At 38.2% G+C, this 25421-nt stretch overlaps 1 protein-coding gene across 3 annotated transcripts in view; it reads right to left on the reverse strand.

Moving 5' to 3' along the window:
- Positions 1-25421, reverse strand: part of LOC125238045 (protein lev-9) — a 235475-nt gene that overhangs the window by 25607 nt on the left and 184447 nt on the right. The window contains exons 4-8 of one of the 3 annotated variants that reach the window (XM_048145334.1): positions 18255-18327; positions 15929-16035; positions 5227-5418; positions 3738-3914; positions 554-736 (exon numbers count right to left, since the gene is read on the reverse strand). In XM_048145334.1, coding sequence (XP_048001291.1) covers positions 554-736; positions 3738-3914; positions 5227-5418; positions 15929-16035; positions 18255-18327 — 732 coding nt within the window. Of the gene's footprint in view, positions 1-553; positions 737-878; positions 1208-3737; positions 3915-5226; positions 5419-15928; positions 16036-18254; positions 18328-25421 lie in introns of those variants that run through there. The other 2 variants (XM_048145333.1, XM_048145332.1) reach the window with 2 other exon arrangements.

Consider the following 25421-nt stretch of genomic DNA (forward strand, 5'->3'; position numbering starts at 1 on the left):
CGAAATATTTAAATAAATGAGAAATAAGTACAATGTTTGTTTTCGTTCAAAAAGTGTTTGTTGTCAAAAACAATGGATTTAATATGAATAATCTGATGTAGACCAAGATACACTATTGGTCGCAACGCCGCCGGTTGAAGGTTTTGCCTTATGACTATTTCCTCTGTATTTTTCTCTCAAATGTGATGAAAAACATTGTGTGTAACTCGGGGAGTATGAATATTACTAACTCGAGTCTCTCCGGCAAGCCGTCGCGATTTAACTTACTCTCGTTAGTAATATTCAACTTCCTCCCCTTGTTGCACAATGTACTATAGTTTCATTAAGCAGTGATGACGCATATTATACATTTCGTCAAACATCTCCTCTCCAGTAACTAATTTTTGTTCATGTCGAAGAAACTTTCGGCAAAAGCTGCAATAGGAACAGTTGAAACTGACGTAACGGCAACGCAATACAATGGTAATAGGACATCAAAATCAATGTGTGAACACGTTAGGGTTAGGTATCAATCTTCAAGGACTTTTAATTTTAATTCAATAAAATGTCTTACCTTTACACAAAGGCTGAGTCCCAGACCACTTCTTGTCAGCCCCGCAGCGCCTCGTAGCATCCCCCACCAGTCTGTATCCATACTTGCACTCGTACGACACCACAGAGTTGTAGGCGCACGAAGTATACACCGCCTTCCCGTGGCGCGGCGCCTCTGGCGGCGGGCACTGCACCTGCGTGACCACTAGATGGCGACACGCGTCGCTTTAACGTAACGCACACACTCAAACACAGATGGCGCTTTTATCAATCACAATTTCCAAACAGATCTTGACTGTATGACACATGCAAATAGAAAGCGGCATGCAAATAAAACGATGTTTATTTTTTAAATTTATTTGTCACTACAGCATTAATAAGGTACAGATAGGTAAATTATTATACAGTAAATTCTTGCACGTTCAACATTGATTTTAAAGCCATTGCTACAATGATCTACACACATGTAGTTTTAAATAAGCTAAAGGCAGTAGATACCTATTTTAAGTATTTTATCATGGCCATTTGGACTCTGACAAAATTCAGAAGGATTGTTACTACTGTCATAGAATTTGAATACGACAACAAGTATATAATATAATGATCACAAATATGTTTCATTAAACACACTACGTAATGTTATGATCGACTCAATCTGTCCCCTTCTCTCCTCCTTCTATTGAGCAGCAGGAAAGGAGAAAAAAGATGGTTTTAATTTCATTATTTAGATATTAAAATAGTGGAGATCCCACAGGCTTTCGTCAAATAAACATAGACATGGCCAAAATAGTTTGCAAGACATTGTATAAATAGTTGAACTACAAAACGAATCTTTTTACATCAATAGATTTTATAGATATTGGGTCCAAATCAGTAACTTATTTGACATTGTTAAATAGCTTGCAAATCATTTTAGGCAATGCAATAATTTCTGTCAAAACATATTGGCCTGCTTGAAATATATCTAAGTTGACAACGTTTTCTTTTACAAAATAATTTGAAAACTAATAGCTACTTAGACTTGGCTGAAGCTTTTGATATAGGTAAAAGTCATCACTTTATCAGTTTTACACGAAATTTAGAAACACATGTATTTAAAGTATTTTAGTAACTTCAGCTGCATAATCAATAGCTGTCCAGTATATTTATTAATGCCTCATTCAGTTTGAATTGATGAGCACAGGTCTGGGATACTGCAAGGGAGTGTCATTGGACCCATACATTTTTGACAGAACGAGTCACCAAGTAGATCAAGTAATATTTAACAATTGCAGTATACTTTTTCACTGAAAATTATCTACTCAGATATATTTGATTGTTTAAATACCAAATTTGAAATATTGAATTCCAATTCAGTGGGAGGTCCACTAAAGTAATTGCGTCATGACAATGAAATTGCTTATGATAGCCATGATATCACGACAGAGGAAGCGCCATGCGAGCTAACCGATTTGTAGTAATATGAGAGATCGTTATACAAATAATTATAAATTATGATATATTGGGTCATATAAAGCATTGCTCAACGTTAGAAAATACATAAAAAAAGTACCTAATTATTGCTGAAGCGAGATTAAAATATATGAGTTGTAGTATATTCTATTAATAACTCAAATAACAATTAAGATATTTTAAAATCAATTGTCATCGAGTAGGGTTTAATATGTTCCACAAAATTTAGAAACTTAAATCGCCTTGACAATTACTCGTATTTTACATACAGTTGATAATAATCTTGTTTGAGTATACTCGTAAAATTTATACGTAAATTTCTGAAAACAGAGTGTATATTTTTAATTATCTCTCATAATACTATATCGGTCCAAATTGTGGGTAGATCTCCATTATTGACATTAATTCGAAAACCATGCAACATTCCAAAATGAAGGACGACACTGAAACCGGCAACTACATTGTCACGAAGCAATGCTATACAGGATAAGATCATGTTCATGGTTTCAGTTGTGAGTCTGCCTCTTCCACATTTGATTTGTATGGTATTTTTTTTAACACAAATTGATGATACGATGTTAATAATTAAAGAAACAGAGTCTTAACAACGTCAATACCAAACAAATTTTGATTTTTTTATACTACGTCGTTGGCAAACAGGCAAACAGTCCGCCTGGTGGAAAGCGGTCACCATAACCTATGGACGCCTGCAACTCAAGGAGTGTCACATGCGCGTTACCAACCCATTAGAAACTGATTAAGTAGTCAGTTAACATTTTTTTAGAAAACTTGCTTGACATGATCTTGAATATTTAAAAATATTTTAAGCGGGTTACTCACGTATTAAGTCGATATAACGTTCGACATGTTTCGATCCAATTTCGAGGACCTTTCTCAAGAGTAGCGACCCCGCCTTTACATTAAATATTTTTAAATATGATCTTGAATGTTCTTAGCAATTATGTTTTCTAAGAATCTACATAAATGTTGAAAAGCTTTTAACGACTTTTTAAGTTCTAAGTAATTAAATCGATGAATATTAATAGAAACGAATCCGAAGAAGATTAATCCAGTTTCTAATTTAGCTGTTTTAAAATACCTTTTTTCAACGAATTATTCAAAACAGATACCAATACTGCGTATAAAATCTCATTGCATACTAAAACCGATACTTGACCATTGTCACGACTTTCAATCACACTACCAGATCTCTTCCTAGCTTAGATAGTCTTCATTCTGTCTTCCTTACTATTTAGGCCGGCAACAGACAGTCTTAAAAGTCATAATCTTAAAAAACAAGAGTGTGTGTGGACTGTTGCGAAATTGTATGGTACTCCATGCACTCGATCTGATTTTTGTAAGATTACGATTTTTCCAGATTATGAATTTTAAGACCGTCTGTTGCCAGCCTTACAGGAACTCTCCTGTCAAAGTTAAAAACATTTCTGTACATATTTGCTCTTGTTGAGTGGGAAAATATTGATGTTATTTACAGTGTTTGTCTAAAATGCATTTAAAACATTATAAAGATACCTAATAAATATTTGCCAAAGCCAGTACTGCCAGTAGCCATTCGCTGGCTACTAGGTACACTTTATCTTCACGGATTTCGTATTTTGGAATCACTATCTTTTCACAAGTCGTAACTTTGAATTATTTTGCCGCTTTTTACTTTGCAGCGTGGGGGCCAAAAGGTTAACCCAGGGTTTCCCATCAGACTCACAACCAAAACCACCATTCTCAAATGTACTCACGGACGCAGGTCGGTAGCTCCTTGGGGGCCCAGGCACCGTCGGCCTGGCAGTAGCGCTCAGCCTTGCCAACCAACTCGAACCCTTGGCCGCACTGAACCACTGCACGGCAACCAAATGTGTTGCAGTCTGCTGTCACCCAGCCGTGGGGAACGTCACCGGGTTCACCACACGAGCGGGCTGGAAAGAAAGTATTATCAGTAGACCTAAGAGTGAGGGAGACAGTAAGTGGGAGGTAATCAGCGCTCTGTGTTCTTGTCTTCAGATGTGAGAGAGGGAGATACATAATATATAACACTGGACGACTGCACGGCGACCAAATGTGTTGCAGTCTGCTGTCACCCAGCCGTGGGGAACGTCACCAGGTTCGCCGCACGAGCGAGCTGGATAGAGAAAGTATTATCTGTAAACCTAAGACAGAGGGAGAGAGAAAGTGGGAGGATTGGCCTGGTAGCGTTTTGCCTTCTTCTCTTATGTGAAACAGGGAGGGAGGTCGACAGCGCGGCAACCTAATGTGTTGCAGTCAGAAGATTCCCGGATGTGATCAGGGTAGTGTGGGAAGAAGAACAAGCTAAACTCTTTTAGAACTGAATTTTCGTGAAAAAATGGCATGAGAAAGAAAAATATTGCAACGCTTGCATGTGACGAAAAAATTTTGAATATTTTGGGCCATTTTTTTTTTAAAGTTGTCCACCTCACTTTTTTGTAACATGGGTATTTTTGACGCGATTCATACTCAGAATCGCGAGGTCTTTCAATCCTGACAGGAGAAAGAAAATGTCCCAAGATTTCCATACATTTTTCAAACCCTCCATTCCGTTACCGCCATACAGAATGTATGAAAAGAAAAAATGGTAACGGAATGGGAAAAAAACCTTGGGACACTTTTTTCTCCTATTAGGATTGAAAGAGCTGGCGATTCTGAGTGGAAACCACATAAAAAAATCCAAATCCAAAAAAGAAGTCGGAACAACTTTGGAAAAAATTACCCATTTATGAGCGAAAAAAATCTTGAAGTTATTTTGGATGTGATGAGTTGATGACATGGGTGCTCCGTGGTGCTCAGGGGTGGCTTGCTCGAGGTTTGCGGAGTAGCGGCATTAAGGTACTTGCCATTACCTTCAAGTTCGAAGGTCAGTTGATTACGAGTGTCCGATTGGTGTTATCCTTGTCATTCGCAACTATGGCAGGTGATCCTAATAGTGCTATTTCTGTATTTTTATAGACATGATTTTTTGACTTACCTTCACAGCTGATATCCGGCCCGTACCAAGAAGTCTAGTTGTCTATAGCCAGACAATTGGCTCTCGGGAACCCGTTGGTGACGTACCCGTCTGGCAGTGATACTGCACGGTCGCGTCAAGGTCAAATGTTACTTGCTTAGGCATGATGATAGGTGGAATATGTTGCTATCCTTAACCAAGGATATCGATATTATGCGATCCGAACAGTGCTATTTCCTTGTTTCTACACGCATGACGTTGTTACTAACCTTCACAGCTGATATCCGGTCCGTACCATGACGCCTGATTGTCAATCGCCAGACACTTGGCTCTCGGGAACCCGTTGGTGACGTAACCCGTATGGCAGTGGTACTGCACGGTCGCGTCAAGGTCGAAGGTCGCTTGCTCGGGGAGTGCGGAGTGACGGGCGTGCTCGATGGTGGGGGGTTGCAGGCAGTAGACTGGGGAGAAGTGGGGGGTTGAGTGCGAGGTCGAATATATTATAGGTATTATAGGGTACATGTAAGCGCTGGTGGCCTAGCGGTAAGAGCGTGCGACTTACAATCTAGCGAAAAATTTGGACATCAAAAAATACTTATACATTTTACGACGACAAGTCGTTAGCTAGTTCGCTTTCGTAAAACTAAGTGTCTAGGCCAAATCTTGGGATTAGTTGTCAAAGCGGACCCCAGGCTCCCATGAGCCATGGCAAATGCCGGGATAAGGATGATGATGATGAAGTCGTTAGCCAGTTTGCGTTAAGTAATTGTTTTTCACGCCCTCTATCGTTGAGTTTCCTGAACAAACTGAACATATCCTAAATACATCGGATTTACTATTTCCTTTGACTGAAAACACCGTGGTTGTACTTTGTATTTAGAGGGAAATAGATCCCGATCCTAATTTTACATACATGAAAACCATATTACTGGACAATTGCTAATTTGAATCGCATTTGTCGAATCGCTGCCCAAAATGGAATCAGTAAAGGCCAATTGAATTGCTAAACGAATTGCTTAATTAGATTATGATACCGCTAATTGATCAATGGTTGCCATTTCACTATAACCCCGCTGAAATAATTTCGCTAATGGAATACGAATATGTCCTCATTAGTTTCAGCAAAGAGGATCGAATTTTATAGAGAGTTACTGTCAAAGTAAAATGTGTAATCACAGTGCATTAGGGTGTTTCATTTTTCCAAAATTTTGATTTATCTTTGACTTCGCTTTTCTTCTTGTTTCTACACCTATACAGAGCCCATATACCAAAAATCAGGGAAATCGGACAATATTTAGAGGTCGCACACTGTGGCAACTTTTGTCTGAAGAAGTTAGTATGGGCGCAGGAAAGGCTAGAAACAAAACTTATGTAACTTTTTGTAGTAGGTGGTTTAAAAGTGATTTCAATGAAAAGTTTTTATATTGAAGCAAGTTCATTTAAAAAAATTACTAGTTAACGTGGCATTTAGTTTCTAGGCAAGGTTCCTTATGGTATTTTTTTGGACGCCCGACTTCCTTCTAAGGAACAAGTTTTTTTGGTTTTTTGTCCTGTTTTTGGCATGAAGCAGTGGTCTCTCGGCCCTCTCGGGGCACTGATAACAGGATAGGTGGATGATATCAATCGGCACATTAGCTATCACCAGGTCCGCCATGAACCGGCTCGGCAAAATATGGAGAATCTTCATCACAAATGCCACTAAAATGCGACTTGTCAGGGCATAAGTATCTCCCAATTTTCCCATATTTCTTTACGGTCCTGAGACGTGGACTTCAAGGGAAAAGAAGATAGATTTCCTAGAAATGTGGTGCTGCAGAAGAAAGCTAAGAGTATCTTGGACAAGGTTCAGATGCGATGGACCGGCCAAGTCAAGGCTGCACTTAGTGGCCCACTCTACGAATGCGTAAGGAATGTCGATGCATTGTTAAGCTTGCTACCACCCCTGATGTGACGACCACGACCACTCTGCCAAGAGTGTGACGACAAAGAAGAAAACAAGATCGTTCTTTGACTTAAGTATATTGACCGGGATATAGACCCTACTTACCTTTTTGATTTTTGTCTTCGAAGTATTTAATGTCCAGGATGTTAGCGATTATTGTAGCCCTAACACCAGACTTGGTCGATAGTCTAACAATAGTCTATCATACCGCAAAGAAGAGTAAGTATACCTATATATTTAATAATAAAAATTAACGCTCCAGTCAAAGATGAAGAGCAAAACAGTTCTCGCTGAAAGTCGTCGAACATCACAGACAATGCGTTACTCTTTGCGAACAAAAGATAAGGTTGCGGCTTACACATGTAAGCTAAATGATGATGATGACTTATTTTATCAAGAATGGATGTTACAACTGTTGTATTTTAAGTTTAATAAGTTTACTTTTACTTTCAAATAAGTTACAACTAGGTACTCTATTGTTTTATTTGAAAATAAAATTGAGTAACATTACTTTTTAGCGACTTTTTTTCAAACTGTTCATCCAGTGCGACCTCTAAACAACGTCCAAATCACTTGAAATTTGGTATATAGGCGTTTAACATAAGCTAGAACCGAAAGCCGAGCGAAGTCAGAAAAAATATCACAATTTTATTTTTCCCATACAAATATGAAACACCCTACAGTGCATAGACTGCCATCTCTCGACACAAGCTTAAAGCTTTTGAACCTCAGTTTTGACAATTTGGCCCATATTGTTAGCTCGATATGTGTTAAAAAGTCAAATATTAATATTAGCACCATCTAGCCGAGCGTTCCCCAAAGGTGTAACGCCATCTAGGCTATCGTATTCGGTCGTGCTCATTCGCATAAAACATTTTAATCCCCGTTCGGATACCAAAAATGTAGCTAATTTAACCACAAACGAGATTTTCTGCGCGTGTAATTCATTCCACTAGTGTTGTAGCCAAACCAAAAAATATTCTCGGAATTCAGAAATACACACGTACATAAAATCACGCCTGTATCCCGTAAAGGGGCAGGCAGAACACATGAAACTATACTCAAGTTGGCAAATAAGGGGTTGAAAGAAAATAATGAAAGAAAATAAAACATATTTGCTTTATGTTTCCTTGAAAGTTTTTGAAAAGTGTTATTGTTATTTATTTGTTATACAAGGGGGCAAAGTTGTATTTTAACGCCGAGTGCGGAATTGAAAAACGAGCAAGTGAAAGGATTCTACAGTTGAACCACGAGCGAAGCGAGTGGTTCGAGAATAGAATCCTGAACTTGCGAGTTTTTTAACACACAAGAAGTAAAATACATTTGCACCCGAGTGTAACACAAAACTTTTCCCCTCACTATAGCGAGGAAACTACAACGCAAAAAATGCGTTTATCGCTGCTTCCAGTAGTTCCACAGGTGGTAAATCATCTTTATTACTAGATTCACCTACTTTTATCAATTTTAAAGCAGTTAATTTGACTTTATTCAAGGTCAAATTACTTTACCCACTAGTGGATAAAATGCGTTTTTACCCGCTGGTATTAAAGGACAAAACACGTGTTTCCGAGTTAGTGAGGGGAAAATTTAATGTTTTTCCTACTCAGAATCACGAGCCCTTTCGACCCTACTATGTAAAAAAAAAAGTGTCCTTAATTTAATTTTTTCCACTTCGTTACCATTTTTCAAACACTTTGTACAGCGGTTACAAAGGGGAAAGTTTGCAAAAAAAAATTGATACCATTTTTTGTTTCTTGTTTTTTGTCCTGGATCGAAAGCGCTCGTGATTCTGAGTAGGAAAAACATAAAATTTACATACCTAAACAAAAAATATTTTTGGTGATTGTTCTCGCGAAAATGTGTCGCTTAACTTCAAAACTGGGTAAATCCATTCTGCTATAAGGTCGATTATCTTTCAGATCATATTATATTTTTTATATATTCAACCTTAAAGCAGAATGGATTTACCCAGGTTTGAAGTTAAGCGACACAAATGCCCACTTACTGTCAAAACAAAATGTGTAGTCACAGTGCACAGGCTGCCATCTCTCGACATAGGCAAACCAACATTTGCAAATCCATTTAGGAAAATTTGATCTATATTCTAAACTTGATAGGTCCTGTGTGTGTTAAAATTGTCAAATATTAATATTAGCGCCATCTAGCCGAGAATCAACCAAAGATGTAGCGCCATCTAGGCGATCGTACATTTTTCTTGATGGTTTCGAAGTACGATTTTTCTTAGACTTTATCTGTCTATACGGATTTTTAAATTAATGATATGTCTTTGATCCTACCGACTACGCCATACAAAGTACTAGCTTGTGCCCGCGGCTTCGCTCGGAAAAATGCGGATTGTTCCATACAAACTATTATATTCCCCATTTTAGGGTAGTGGGGGATTAGAAAGAGACAAAAGTAGCCTATGTCACTCCCCATCCCTTCAACTATCTCCACTTAATTAATCATGTCAATTCGTCGCTCTGTATTGCAGTGAAAGACGGCTAAACAAACAGACACACACACTTTCCCATTTATAATATTAGTATGGATTAGGGATCGCACAATGAAACCATCTAAGGTGAAAATTATAGACAGATTCATTAATCTTGATTCCATTCCACAATTAAGTGCGTTTTTACATTATTTGATCCGATATTGGATGTCGGCAGGATTTCAAAGGCAAAAATCAAAGATGGCTCTTTAATGTATAGAATATCGGTCTTACATCCGATATCGGATCGGATAATGTTGAAAACGCACTAACTCTAAATTTCAATCAGCCAAGTCTATTAATGATTATGGCTCTAATAACGTAAATTTATCAGTCTCTTTAAAAAGGCTTCTTTACCTATAGAACCCTAAAAATATACAATTTTAAAGACGATATCAGGTGTCAGTATTTCAGAATTTCTCTATAATATTGGCGGTGGATTTTCCCAATATAATTTATATTCTGCGAAGATATTTCATGGCCTGGGGCGACTTGGAAGATATTTTAGTATTTGATGGATAAAGATATAGGTTTCGGTTGGGATCCCGCGGCGTGATAAATATGAGGATAGGTTTAAGGATTTTGTGGTGTTATAGGTAAAGACGTAGTATTATTTGAGCCTGTTGAATTTGTTTGAGAGATCGGCTCATTTATAATTCCTCAACCTTACCTGCGTGCATAGCCGAATGCACGAACGCTCACGAAACGAAACGCTCGCTATCGTCACTACTTTTAAAAAATCTCGTATCTCACGCTGTTCCTCAAAGTTAAAACGCAGTAAGTCTATATGCATTCCATACATACTACAATTTTCTTTTCATTGACAGACGAAGATACAAGTTTTTTTAAAAGTAGTGACGAATATCTATCTCTATCGCTCTTGAGTACTGGCACGACAGAGCCAGACTACTTTTCGCGGCGTTTTGTTTTCCTTTCGCGTCGTAGAAATGCCATTCGTCTACGGAGCCTGGCATTGTATTATGATATGAGAGGTGCAATTTGATTTCCACCACACCAACTGGTGAAAGCTATGATTCTTCGAAAACAGATAACAAAATTACATGTTATATTATACACAAGAGTGCAAAGAAATTTTATACAAATTCAACACGTCAGTAATTTATTGCATGTTCATAGGTACGTAAATACAGTAATTACATTTTGTTTGTGTATAGCTATGAACCCTGTAAGGGCACTTAAAATGTATATCCTTAGCTAATAGCTATAGCTAAATAGATTGTAAATTTATAACTATAGAAATTACAGGAACATTTATGAAATCTTCAACGCCTTAAGCTGGCAGGTATAATTATAAATTATGTTTGATGTTTACATTTAAGCCCCATTTAGATGGTACGAGTTTCTCGCCTCGAACGTACGATTATCGAAGTACGAGAAAAAATATCGTATCATGTAAACTATGCGTACGATATCGCACGAGAGGGGGCGATAATCGCCTCGCCTTTGATATTTGTATGTCTCCGTGTAAACAAAACACATATGCGAGAATCGTATACGAGCTCGGAGGAAATATAGACTGGAGTAGCCTTTCAGTTACTTACCCCTCTGCCAAAAAACTTGAACAAATGTTCATAAAGTCACGTAAATACAATTTCACAATCGATTCATGCTCATTCACAGAATCGCCACGACACATATCACTGGTAATTAAAAATGCCCGCGTGTGCTGTGAACACTTGTCGGTCATTCTCCAGAACGATGTTATAATTCTAATTAACGCGTCGCTTTTTTTCCTCTTACTTTTCAATGAGTTTTATCTCAAATATAGTATCTTTTTGATCATTAAAACTTAAATCCTTATTGGGCACATTAAATATATTGACGGTTAATTAGTTAAAAATAATTTAAAATTTCTGTGGCGCGTGAATTAGAAAAACGACGTGTTATTTAGAATAGTACACTTTTCCATGACGTGTGAATTATAAAAACGACGTTTTAATTAGAATATGTTATTTTTGCTGGATGCAAAACATACAAAACGGACCCGGAAAAATAATTAGGTATAAAAAAAATCTTTTTTAAATTAAAACCAAAACGTTAGTGAGCAGTCTTTTTATTACAAAACGCAATATGGAAATAAAATAGAATTAAAACATTTTAATAAAACATTTTTAATAAAACATCCATTACGACAAACATAAGTAAAAATACTGATAACATTATCCAAGGATCCGTCCAGCTTGCCAAAAGCTTTCATTGGTATGCGTGTCATCGGCAGAGGGGTTGAAGAAGTAATTTCTCGAGAGTTTTTAAATGTTAATGAACTCTCAGAAAGCAATGGCTCATTCGGAATATTGCTGTTCAATATATTGGGAGATCCTCGTGTGTCGGTAGAATAAGTTGTATTCATATCGGAATTTCTTTCAGCACGACTACCCGAACGAAGATGATATCTAGAAGTCTGTAGTGCAGCAGCTGGTGATGGTAATGGATCGTTTTCATTTTGGGATTCGTTTCGTTGTGGTAACGTGATCTCTGGCTCGGATTCTACTTCCTCAATAGTCTTGAATTTTTTTGCTTTTTGCCTATAATAATAGGCACGAAATGCTTCTCTATTTCTTTGCCTTATAATTTTTTGTTTTTGAGGTGGTAGTTCATTTATTGGCAAAGCCTTTTTCTCTAGTTTTCTTTTTTGATACCTTGCTTTTTCTTTTGCTCTAAATTGTCTATACAACTCAGGATCATTTTTAATCTTTTCCCGTCTTCTACGATCTCTTTCTCTTTTTTTCTCCAGTGCATCGTTACTTTTTGGTTTTCCCATGCTAAAACGGAAGGACTTTTTAGTATGATTATAAAAAATTAATGCACTTTATTATGTAGCAGTCACATTAAACTACTATTATTGAATCAAATGACAAAAAAAAAGAGTAAATGCTCATGCTTTAAATAATACGCAAGTATATACTTGAATAAGAAAACTTTAGGAACAAACACACAGACCAAGAGAAAGTTATTGTTAATAAGTAGGTATATGTAATTATGCCGCCGAAAGAAGCTGTATGCAAGTAGCTTTCAACCGGTATTATGTATTATATATGACGGAGATCGAAAGGGGAGGCTTATGTTCAGCAGTGGACGTCTTGTAGCTGAGATGATGATGATGATGATGATGGTGATGATAACGTAACTATGCATGTAGGTCAATTCTTACGGTAAGTAATTATTATTCTGTATTTAAACTATAATATAACTATACATATGACGATATTTTTCCACAAATTCTAATTAACGCGTTGATTTTGGACGCGTTAATTAGACGCGTGAATTAGGGATTCTTGAAAAACACAAAATAACTTTTTAAAGGTACATGTAATAAATCACAAAATCTAGTATCAATTAAATATTGCTACCTTTAATGTATTCTGTAACTCTCATAGCAATAAAGTTGCTGGTTGATTTTTAAAATGTAAACTTGTTAATTAGAAATTTCTTAAACCAAAACGCGTGAATTAGATACGTACGTGCGTAATCTGCGGCCTGGACACAACTGACACTACCATCCCGCACGGGGCTTTGGGCGCGACCGACTGCTTGACCGAAATGCGGTAGCGAGATCCGTGCCTACATTCAGACCACTGGTGTGGTCAAAAACGATCGCGACGCGTGATTTAGGATACGTTTCGAGACAAAGTAATTATAATTGAATTTTTTGTGGTTTATGACTGTGTTGACTAGATTTTTTTTGTACAATGAAAATATATATTCTTTTGTGAAATAAACTTGTTTTCATCGGGTTTTCTTTATGTATATCATCAGGAAAAATTGGAACGTAAGTAGTTTTGGTAGTGGGACGCGACGTGTTTATTAGGAGAATGGGACTTTTAGATTTTTTTTCCACCCGAAGCCTTTTAACTATCTCTTTGAAAATTCATGTACAGCTCAATACAAATACCTTCTACGATAAAAAAATATAAACCATGATAAAATCTATGATTTTGACCTATGAGAATGACCGTTGTAATAAGCGCTCAAATACCTCAAGTTTGCAAAAAGATGGCATAATATTCCATTTGTAAGTAATTTTAATATTGTTATATTACTGTTTTTATTATCTAAATGATAATATTTTTGTCATACGTCATCGAATATCGATTTATGTGATCGAATGCAATCGATTTGAAATTTGTTGGTGGGTAGAAATTACGTCACGAACACTCCCCACGAGACTTCGATTTTTTGCTGTTTAAGAAGATACCTAATGTGGTTTATAATAGGGTCGATATTTATATATCAATTTATTCATAAAAAGACGCACTCCCCACGAGACTTCATTTATATATTTTGTAAGAATTAACCTAATTTCAATTAGAATAGAGCATATATTATAATAATATTGACAAGGATAATAAAATTGAAAATTAGAAAAATCATTTGACCGAGACTTCGTCGTAGAGATGTGGGCATGGTCGATGAAATACCAACTATTGATAAAAAAGTATGATTTGCAAACCTTGATCACACAATTCATTTGAAATATATTTGCAATTTTCCGAAAGAGAATGATTTGAGTTTTATTACATGTACTTAATAAACTTTACACTTTGAACTACCAGTATTGAAAACAGTTAATGAAGACTAAACCATTTCTAGTTTATTTATTTAACCAAGTTTGTCTATAATGATTTAGTACCACCAACCGCAGTAAACGTTGTTGATTAGTTAGTCTGGAAAAATAAATTAATGTTTTATCAAAATGTCAAATATTTCTTTACCTACTAATCCTATTATCCATCGCTAGTCCACCCGCGTGATACCTACTACCCAGGATTGTCATTAGTGAATCTTAATATGATTATAATAGTGCCAAACATTAAACAGATCTAGAAAAAACAACGACATCATTAAAATTATAATTTGCTTCATTAATTATTATCGACTTCAGTTATCGATGCCTGCCTCATCCCTATGTTTGAGACACACACGTGCGCATTTAGTGTCCGTATACACTGTGTTTCTACGAAGTATTTCCATGTGTGATATGTCTGTGTGCATCATAATGAGCATGTGTTATTTTTTTATCATAATGTGCGTGTGTATTGACAATAATATTTTTTGCATTTGTGAGTACTCCTTTACATGTGTTATTTCCTCACCTCCCGCGAATCTTGGCAGAATTATTTGTACGTAGACGCAACATGAAGGCTACTCCAGTCTATATTTCCTCCGAGTATACGAGTTTATACGCTACTCAGTCGAAATGAATTCAGTAGAAATCATGTAAAACATGGTGTTTTTATATTTATAGCTGCCTCTCAGTAACTGCTAAAACCAAAAATAAATTCGGCTTATTAAAATTTATGCAGTTAATGTTTACCTACTGACATTTTACCCCTATCTATGGGGCAAAATGTCTACTATAATTTAAAAAAAATGTTATTTATATTCTATGTTTAATAATATTCTAAACCTAATCGCAAGTATCGCAACCAAGATTTTATTAGCTAGGTAACGCTACGGTCGAAATCATTATTTTCCCTATTGTATATTATTGAGATCTTCATAAATCATTTATAGTGTTTTTAATATTATTGGGTACTATTCATCTTAAATTCAAATAAATCCAAGGTAAATTATACCCAATATTATAAAAAAAGCATATAATATATGTGTTTATAATTAATTAATTAGCAACTAGGCACGCAAGTTGACGGGCAAAACTCGTATGTAAATCGGTTCGCTCCGATTCGTGCGATAATCGCACGTTCGAGAAAAAATGTCATACGAGAATTGGTTTAGACGAGTCGAGAAATATTATGGAAATATCTCCCGAAAATTCTACACTCCGTCTAAACTATTTCGCCTGGCGATAATCGCCTGGCGAGTCTCGCATACGATACTCGTATGCGAGTTTTTATTTCTCGCACTAATGTAAACGTTTTGGTACGATACTCGCCAGGCGATTATCGCATACGATAATGTCATACGAGTTTCTCGACCAAGACGGGCGAGAAACTCGTACCATCTAAATGGGGCTTACTCGGTGGCAAAGTTTGTTGAACCTTCGTGCCTTGATACCCTCGCAATGCTCAAGATCCCACTTTTTAAAATGTATTTACTCAAAAAAGTTTACACAGTATTATTCCAAATATAGCTCTCTCGCTACGCTCGCGGTTACCTATTGGAATCTTTCGCTTGCTCAGGTTTCAATAACGGACAGTTCGGTTAAACAACAACCGTAATTAGTAATCCATAGCGGCAAAATTGACTGATTGAAATTGATTGAATTGATTGATTGGCGGGAATGGTAAACGATCGGGACGTCAAGAGAGCGTTCTTGGGTCGACCGGCTGGTGGCCGTCCGGCGGGTCGACCCGTATCGCTGGGAGGACAGTGTGGTGGCGGATCTGCGTCGGCTTCAAGTCAGTGACTGGCAAGAGGCTGCGCAGGATCGGGACAGGTGGCGATCTCTCGTTTCGGAGGCCAAGATTCACTTTGGATCACCGAGCCAAAATAGTTAACTATAGTTAGTTAGCGGCAAAATTAGGGAAGTACGTATAAATTGTTATAAACTTACTGTTCTTCTTGCAGGCAGGCGGGTTGCCGGCCCAGGTACCGTCGGCTTGACAGCTCCGGCTGGCCAGTCCCACCACGTGGAACCCGTGTGTGCAGGTGTAAACGGCCCTGGGAAGATATGTTAGCAGGTGAGGGTTTGATAATTCGGTTATACACCCGCATTCGGTTACCGCGGTCTCGGGTTCGAATCCCGGTAAGGGCATTTATTTGTGTGATGAGAACAGATATTTGTTCCTGAGTCATGGATGTTTTATATGTATATAAGTATTTATATATTATATATATCGTTGTCTGAGTACCCACAACACAAGCCTTCTTGAGCTTACCGTGGGCCTCAGTCAATCTGTGTGAGAATGTCCTATAATATTTATTTATTTATTTATTACTAAAACACCTTGTTTTTATTGAATTCCGTTAACTTCGGCACATAGGAAACACAACATAGTTCGTTTTTTTTAATTCGTAACTTTTTTCTGAAAAACACCATACACCTGCGATAGATGTTACATCAATCGCTGTAAAGAAACGGGCTTTGTGTATTTGATATGCGATTGACATGTCCTAGTTTTGACACTTACTTAGTGTGAGTTAATTGTAAAGCCCGTTTCTTAATCAGCAATTAAAATAACATCTATCGCAGGTGTATGGATTTGTTCCATTCTGTTTCCTATAATGGACCTGACTATATGCCGAAGTTAACGGAATTCAATAAAAACACGGTGTATATCTTTACTCTTACGGGACCAATGCATTCCTGGGCGTTCTGAACTGAACCCAGTGTATGTAGCCAAGTGCACAAGTGCACATACTTTTACGATAATATTGTTGTCGTAGCTAACTATCTCTATCGCTCTTCCGTATTGGCGCGACAGAATCAGACTTCGTTTCGATCGGCGTCTAGCGTCAACTACGCGCTAGGCCATTATTAGGCTTCCTCACAGTGACATTGACACTTGACACTGACAGTTCTGTGCCTATGTCTGGGTTGATAGCCTATAAAGCACCCTTCACACTCACTCGCGCGCGTGTCGCGAACGCGAGCACGCAGAAAGTTGGCGGCATCGCGACGGGTTCCCCGATTTTTGTCGGTGTTTCAGCCCGCGTCAAAGGAGGCGCGAAACGCGAACTTACAAAGGCTCCACATTACACAGTATGCAAGTTAATGTGTGGAATGAAAATATTGAGATTATATTATTTTGAGGCTATATTTTAATATTAGAACAAAAAGAAATAGATAAACAGTTAAATCCAAAATGATGGCATACATTATTTACTGTTAAACTCGATCAGCTGATGCTATTCCGCAATCTTGGCGAGAATCTAAAAGCGAAATCGCCGTGAAGTTTTGAGAGTCTAGACTCCAGCTAAAGCCATACGTCGCGCCGCGAAAGTTCACGCCGCGAAGTCGCGCCGTGATTCGCGCGCAAAGTCGAATTTTGACGACCGGTCTGGCGCAGTCGAGTAACCCTGCCTGCTACGCCGCGGTCCCGGGTTCGAATCCCGGTAAGGGCATTTATTTGTGTGAGAGCACAGATATTTGTTCCTGAGTCATGGATGTTTTCTATGTATATAAGTATTTTCTCAAACATGGTATGAAATATTGATGTTATGTGCCTTATAATTGGCAGCGAAGTATGACGTTGCAGGTGCGGCTAGGACGATTGATAGATAATGGAATTTCATACAAACCTTGCAGGCCAAGGCCGGCAAAGTCCTCTTTTTAATTTCCAAACACAGATAATTGTGACATAACATCCAGGTATTTAGCCAATTAAAAAAAAAACTATAAGGGGCTTTATAGACGTGCCGACTGCAACTAGTACGGGCCCTAGACAATATTTGATTTTGGGTGCGTTTTCATACAAAAAAAATTTTTTCGTTTTTGTTTTGAATTTTTTTTAACTTTTTGTTTTTTTTATAAGCGTATGACGGGATATCAAAGGGGAACGAAAATTCGATTATTTTTGCGCTACGACGCACCGTTTAGGAGATACAGCCATCCAAAGTTACTATTTTCAGTAGACTTTATTTATTTCATACCATGTTTGAGAAAAGCACTATAATACATACCTCGGCGGGAAATGGGGTTGCCGGCCGAAGACATATAGACGGCCGAGCGAATTAAGCGAGGCCGGATAGGTCTGAGGCCTCTGTAGTAATGTACTATTATATATTATATATATCGTTGTCTGAGTACCCACAACACAAGCCTTCTTGGGCTTACCGTGGGCCTCAGTCAATCTGTGTAAGAATGTCCTATAATATTTATATTTATTTATTATATTTAAAATCTGGAGCGGGCTTATAAGTATGGATATGATATTTACTTATCACCGAAGAACCTGCCAGTGACTGCCACCTTCCCGTTTTCAGGCTGTTCGAGCTCCGGGCATTCTCGGTCTGTGGACAAACAAACATAAATTTTATATTATCTAAGTGAATATTAAAACCATAAAAATATAGACCAATAAAAGGTTATTGACCCAGGAGCGAACTGAAACCCGAAGAAATTAATAGAACAGTTACGGGTTTATCCTTATAAAATGTTATTTTGTTTATTCATTTAAGTAAATTCGTTTCCTCGGAACGCAAACATAATTTACATTATGTAATTCAGGACAAATACATACATAATAAGATATTTTATCACTTCAGCTGCTCTGCATGATTAAAAATAAACTTTTTCCCCTCACTAGCTCGGAAACACGTGTTTTGTCCTTTAATACCAGCGGGTAAAAACGCATTTTATCCACTAGTGGGTATAGTAATTTGACCTTGAATAAAGTCAAATTAACTGCTTTAAAATTGATAAATATAGGTGAATCAAGTAATAAAGATGATTTACCACCTGTGGAACTACGGGAAGCAGTGATAAACGCATTTTTTGCGGTGTAGTTCCCTCGCTATAGTGAGGGGAAAAGTTTTGTGTTACACTCGGGTGCAAATGTATTTTACTTCTCGTGTTTTAAAAAACTCGCAAGTTCAGGATTCTATTCTCGAACCACTCGCTTCGCTCGTAGTTCAACTATAGAATCCTTTCACTTGCTCGTTTTTCAATTCCACACTCGGCGTTAAAATATAACTTTGCCCCCTTGTATAACAAATAACTATTTTCTACTCCGGAACTGTTAATCGTCATTTACAGGGCCGTGCATAGATCTTTAAAACCCTACATAAAAATCTATTCCTCAAAGCCAGCGACCGCCGGCTTTCCGCGCATGCGTGCAGTATCGAAAACATGGAGAACGCATTGTTTGGCTCTGTAACTATGGCAACGCATTGTTATAACGATACTTGCGTTGAAATACAAGAAAGAGTGTGAATTTCACGAAAGTTATTCAAGAAAACTAAGATGCACTTGTTTTAGAAAAAGTATTTTTAGGTCGTAGGAAAGGTATTGTATGCAACGGTGTTTAACTCAGTCAAAAAATACTCGTGGCATCTTAATAACAATTTTCGGCTTCGCCTCAAATTATTACCCACGCCACTCGTCTTTTTTGACCTCCTTTAAACGCCTGTTGCATAAAATACTATTATTCAGACATCTCGGCTTTTAGGCTTTTTAAGAAAGTTAATAGATCATACCGTCGGACTTCAAAATCATCTTCCTTAATGTCAAAACTTTTTATACCGAAATTACACAGCCAAAATAATCAGTCAAAAGATTTAATTAAATCTGCACTGTTTAATAAAATGGGGACGAATGCCTGTAATTTATTATCGTAATACGAGGAACAATTTTGAAGATTTGTTTCAACTGGGCGAGTAGATCTGTGGAACGCCTGATGGAACTGTCAGAGCAATGTCTCTTATTGCATATTTTGCTTTGAATGAAATTGTTATTTATTTGTTGTAGAGATTTTCGCTTTAAGGGTGATAATGGCGGATAATTTCAACAGGCTTTTACATTTGTCAGTTTTTCATGGTTTTTCACTACTGTAACCAACCTCGGAAAATAACCAACACTTTACTTTTAGAACAATATATATTTCACGTTTTAGCACTTAACGATCACTTATTCGAACACGAAACTCAACTAATTTGCTAATTAATAAACGCGTCCGTTCGGTTTCACCGTCCGGCCAAGAATGCCCCGCGCCGCGTCACTCCACACCTGTCGGACGTGACGTCACCAGAATAGTCAGTGCAGCTACTTTTAATGTTAAATTTATCACTAAAAATCATAAAACCTTACACTCGACCATCCTGATGACGTGCATGTCCCCAGGCACGTATCGGGTGAAACCAAAACCTTACACTCGGCGCGGCGGCCAGGGACATTCTGGACTTGATATATTTTCTATTCTAAGTATATACAAAGACAAACATATGCAATCGTATCTAACTAAAGGTGGTACTGAAGTATTATATAATGCAACCGTTTTGTTGTTATCTTATTTACATCTATAACCATAATATGAATTTAATCGATATTCATGTTTTTGTGTCTCATAGATCATGTCATTCACGAGGACGCGTGATTGAGTCTTAACGTCGTGGATAGTATTATGTTACTATATTTACGCGTCGTCGTGACCAACATACTCGTAATCTACAACTAGATATAACATGTGTGTATTCAAATCATTATTTACATTGTTTACCATTGTGTCTTTTCGCCAAATAGCGATATTTATAACGATAATTAATTCTTCATCATTTAACTATGTAGCCAAGAAACCATGCAGTCAATTAACTTTATCACTATAGAAAAATCTTACAACCATTTGTCCTTATAACCTTTCAGTAAAATACCCTTATAGCCTTATAACCAATTATCAGTGTATCCAAATTTCCTTGTAACCTTATAACCAATTATCCTTATAATCTTATAACCAAATATCCTTGTAACCATGTAACCAAATATCCTTGTAACCATATAACCAAATATCCTTGTAACCATGTAACCAAATATCCTTGTAACCAAATATGCCATCCAGCATATATCCAAAATCATAAGTCTCGTTCCAGGCCAAGCTAAGCACGCCCACCATTTCCGCGTCTTCTAGCACTTGACCTGAAACGAGAAAACAAAAATACACTTGCGATAGCTAGTTGTCAGAATCATCTATCTCTTCTATATATGAAACGTCATTATCACTTTCGTTGTCATTATCAATTTCTAATGCAGCTATGTGGATCCACGGACGCATTCTGTCCGCAGCTACTGTAGTCTTTCGTTTGTTTTTCATCCCTTCATATCCAGCAATTGGGGCCACCTTATAACGATCGTTACCTAGTACTTTAATTACTTTAAACGGGCCCTCGTATGAAGGCATCAGTTTTGTACTCTTGCCATTATTTTGGAATGCGACCTTAGTAATTTTTACTAAATCGCCATTTTTGTAATTACGCGCAGGACGTCTGCCCTGATCGTAACGTGCCTTTTGAGCCTCCTGAACCTTATCAGTCCTATCTTTAACCTCCCTACGAATAGACGCTAGCGATAGTTTATTCTGGGATTCCTCTGTAACTTGATTCAATACAGGGTTATATTCGCTTGCCATTTCAACCCCAAACATGACTTCAGCTGGAGCCCTCCCGATCGTTTTTTGCACTGTATTATTCAGTCCCCACTGAATTTTCCCTAACTCCTTGTCCCATTCTTTCTCGTCCGTTCCCAGACCTTGAGCTGTCAGCGAGTCGAGGATAGTTCTGTTGTATCGCTCGACTTGGCCGTTAGCTCTCGGGCTGGCTACGGCGTTCAACACATGTTTGATGCCTCGGTCTAAACAAAACCTTCTGAATGCGTTAGAAGTGAAGCATGAGCCACGATCGCTAACGATTCGGTCGGGTACTCGGAAAGTATCAAATATGTCTTGCAATACCTTTACTACGTTTTGAGTCTTTGTGTTTTTAACGGGTTTTATAAATAGAAACTTCGTAAATGCATCTACAATAGTTAATATATGCGTGTGACCCGTCTTAGACTTCACGAAGGGCCCAAGGTGGTCAATATGCAGCGTATGGAATGGTTTTTCGATTTTTTCTATGGGATGCAACAGGCCTTCCTTGGAATTGGAACCCTTCTTGGCATAAGCGCACTCAATGCATGCTCCTACATATTTTTTTATGAACCTTTTCATTTTCGCAAACCAGTAATTTCTTTTAATCCTATCCAGTGTTTTTTCGAAACCTACGTGACCTATATCGTCATGGTTCCGCTTGCATATCTGCCACCTTGCGCCCTTCGGAACCACCCATCTCAGACAATCCTTATCCCCACCTATGCATCGAAATATTTTGTTGTCGCGCAAAACGTAATTTGATCTGATGTACTCTACGCCTTTGGGGTCTAGATCGCTACTAATAATGTCACGTATGCGGCATAGTTCCGAGTCACCCATTTGTAACGTAAGAAGCCAATCATCATCGCAGATTGTCATGACAGAGGGGTATTGTTCGGGGCACTCGGTCTCTACATCGGCAATCGGATTTCTAGATAATGCGTCAACATGTGCCATTTTGGTGCCTGCCCTATATTCCACCGTGCATTGAAATTCCTGCAGTGCTAACCACCACCTGGCAATTCTTGGTATAAGATCACGTTTTTCAAAAGTGGAGCGGAGAGCACTACAATCGGTGACTATTTTGAACGGTTTGCCTAATAGGTACACTCTTAGCTTTTTTAAAGAACATATCACAGCTAGCGTCTCTAACTCATAGGAGTGGAAGTTCCTTTCCTCCGGGGTAGTCTGGCGGCTGTAATACGCCACCGGATGAAACGAACCTCCACTTCCCGTGGGTCGCTGCAAGAGTATTCCGCCGACGCCTAACCTACTCGCATCCGTGTGCAGTTCCGTCTCCGCATTAGGGTCATAAATAGCTAGGACTGGTCTTTCAACTAATTTCTCTTTTAATTTTCTAAATGATTCTTCTTGATCGGTTCCCCATTCCCACTCAGTATTCTTTTTAAGTAATTTTGTTATAGGTTGAGCTAATTGGGCAAAACCTTGTATGAATTTTCTAAAATAACTCACAAGTCCAAGAAATTGTCTAGCATTATGTACATTTTCGGGCTTTGGGAAATCGACCACACACTGAATTTTTGCTTTTCCGGGCCGCATGCCCGCTGAACTTATTTCAAAACCTAGGTAATTAATCTCATTTTGCAAAAAGCTACATTTAGATAAGTTAAGCTTTAGATTAGCTGTTTTTAGCGACGCCAGGACCTCTTCTAGTCTATGTAAACATTCCGCGGAGGTCTTGCCAAAGATTAACAGGTCATCAATATAAACGGTAGCTTTGTCAAAGCGGGCCGGTCCCAGAACACGGTTCATCATGCGTTGGAATACCGCTGGCGCGTTTGCCAGGCCGAAAGGCATACGGTTATATTCGTACTGGCCATCCGGAGTGACAAACGCCGTCAGGTGTTTACTGCCTTCTGAAATAGGTACCTGATAGTATCCGGACATCAAATCCAATGTGATGAACCATGACTGGCCGGCCAGACGAGCGATCTCGTCCTCAATTACCGGTATTGGATAGCGTTCCTTTACGGTTATGGAATTTAACAATCGATAATCGACGCAAAGTCGAACTCCGCCATCTTTCTTCCGGACAAGTATAATGGGGCTAGCGTAATTAGACACGGACTCCCTAATTATACCGGATTTTAACATATCATCTATCATCGCCCGGACCTTCTCGCGCTCATGATGTGATAATCTGTAAGGTCTGTATACGACTGGTCGCTCGCTATTTAGCTCTATTTTCATTTCGGTCACATTCGTGCAACCTAGGCTAGCTAAATCGAAAGCAAAACAATCTTCATAACGGCTTAGAAGTCTAAAAAGCTTGTTTTTATCCTCTTCAGTAACGTTCTTGCCTAGATGAATTTGTTTTTCATCCAATCGTGATGACGATGTTTGTCCTATAGCGATTTCGTCTTCGTTCTGATTTACTGTTGTACCTAAATCCGACAGCCTATACACTGCTTGTACACGTTCTGCTCGTGCGAATATAAAATTTTCCTGTAAGTCACAAGTTGTGGCACAAGGCATAACCATCACAAACAGGTTACCTTGTTTCACTTCATAAATCCCGCCACAAACTATGTATTGATCTTGGGGTTTCCCTACCACCTTAGTATTTATTACTACGTTACCACTAAACACCGTCCCGGTAGCGGCTCTCACGCTGGCTACCCCGTATATCCTATTACGAGCTACAATTTTCACTGTCTCTAACTTCTCGTCGACATTCTCCTGTACATTAGGGAGCTCTGTACCTATATGTAAAAATTGCAACTTATTTGCATCTTTGTATACCACGATATGTGATTGTTCAGAGTAAGTCTGACCTATGAGCATAGATTTCTCAAGTAGACTATCATTAACTACCCTACATAAAACGTTAGCGGTAACGCCGTCGATTGATACTGTCAATTCCACTGATCCTAAAGACTGAACCAGCTTATCACCGAATCCTATCATTGTGGTAGATATGCAATCATGAGAAAGCCCCAGACGTGAGAAACTAGATTCTTGTATTAAAGTGACTTCGCTTCCTAGATCGACAAAGGCTCCCATTGTCTCACCATTAACTTGCACCAATTTTCTAAATTTATCGGACGGGTTAGACCCATATATGCGCATAACTCTGGGAGCAGTGTCAGCCTTTGTCGACCCAGAGTCTGACTTGAGTCTACACATTTCCGGTTTGTGTCCGATCTTTTGGCACGTGTTACATTTAACCAAAGGCTTAGGGCAGCGAGAATAAATATGCCCCTTCTCCTTGCAGTTATAACAAAATATGTTAGGATTTACTTTTGGACCGGCCTTATTAGACGTCTTATCATCACTCCCAGACACATTTTTATCTTTTGACGACTGAAAATTTACGAATGTTTCTTTATTACTGCTTAAAAGAAATTTAAGTAGCTGATCCGGTTCCTCACATCGTAACGCTAAAGCACTAGATCGCATAGTTCTGTCGCCAATACCATGAATGAGGCAATCGACTGCCCTCCTACCCGTTATTTCGCATTGGTTAAGCAGGGCTAACTTTTCGTAGAAGTAAACCTCGATAGATTCTTGATATTTACTTCTACGTTTCAACATGTCTTCAAGCAATTGACCGTAATTTTGTTCAGATGGAAATGCGTTAACTAATTTAGTTTGCCATTCATCCCAAGAGAATAAAATCGTATTGAGGCTCTCAAACCAAGTCTTAGCCAACCCAGTTAATTTCTGCATGGCAAAATGAATAACTGTCTTCTCGTCCCAACCGTAAACTTTAGCGCACTCATTAACTTTCTTTAACCACACATCAATTCTTTGATTTTTTTCGGATGGGTTAAACTCGGGAATAATGTTTTTATAATCAATATTTCTATTAACCGGAATTTGGCTTTGTGTTGTCGGTTGAGATGAGAAGACGTCTTTAATAGATTTAACTATTTTAACAATATCGTTGGAAGAGAATGAAGGGCTACATGACCTTTTATGACGTCGATCGATGCTCGTAGAGTCCCTTCCTGCCCGGTCACGCGT

The sequence above is a fragment of the Leguminivora glycinivorella genome, chromosome 22 (assembly GCF_023078275.1).
Source record: "Leguminivora glycinivorella isolate SPB_JAAS2020 chromosome 22, LegGlyc_1.1, whole genome shotgun sequence".
Lineage (NCBI taxonomy): Eukaryota > Metazoa > Arthropoda > Insecta > Lepidoptera > Tortricidae > Leguminivora > Leguminivora glycinivorella.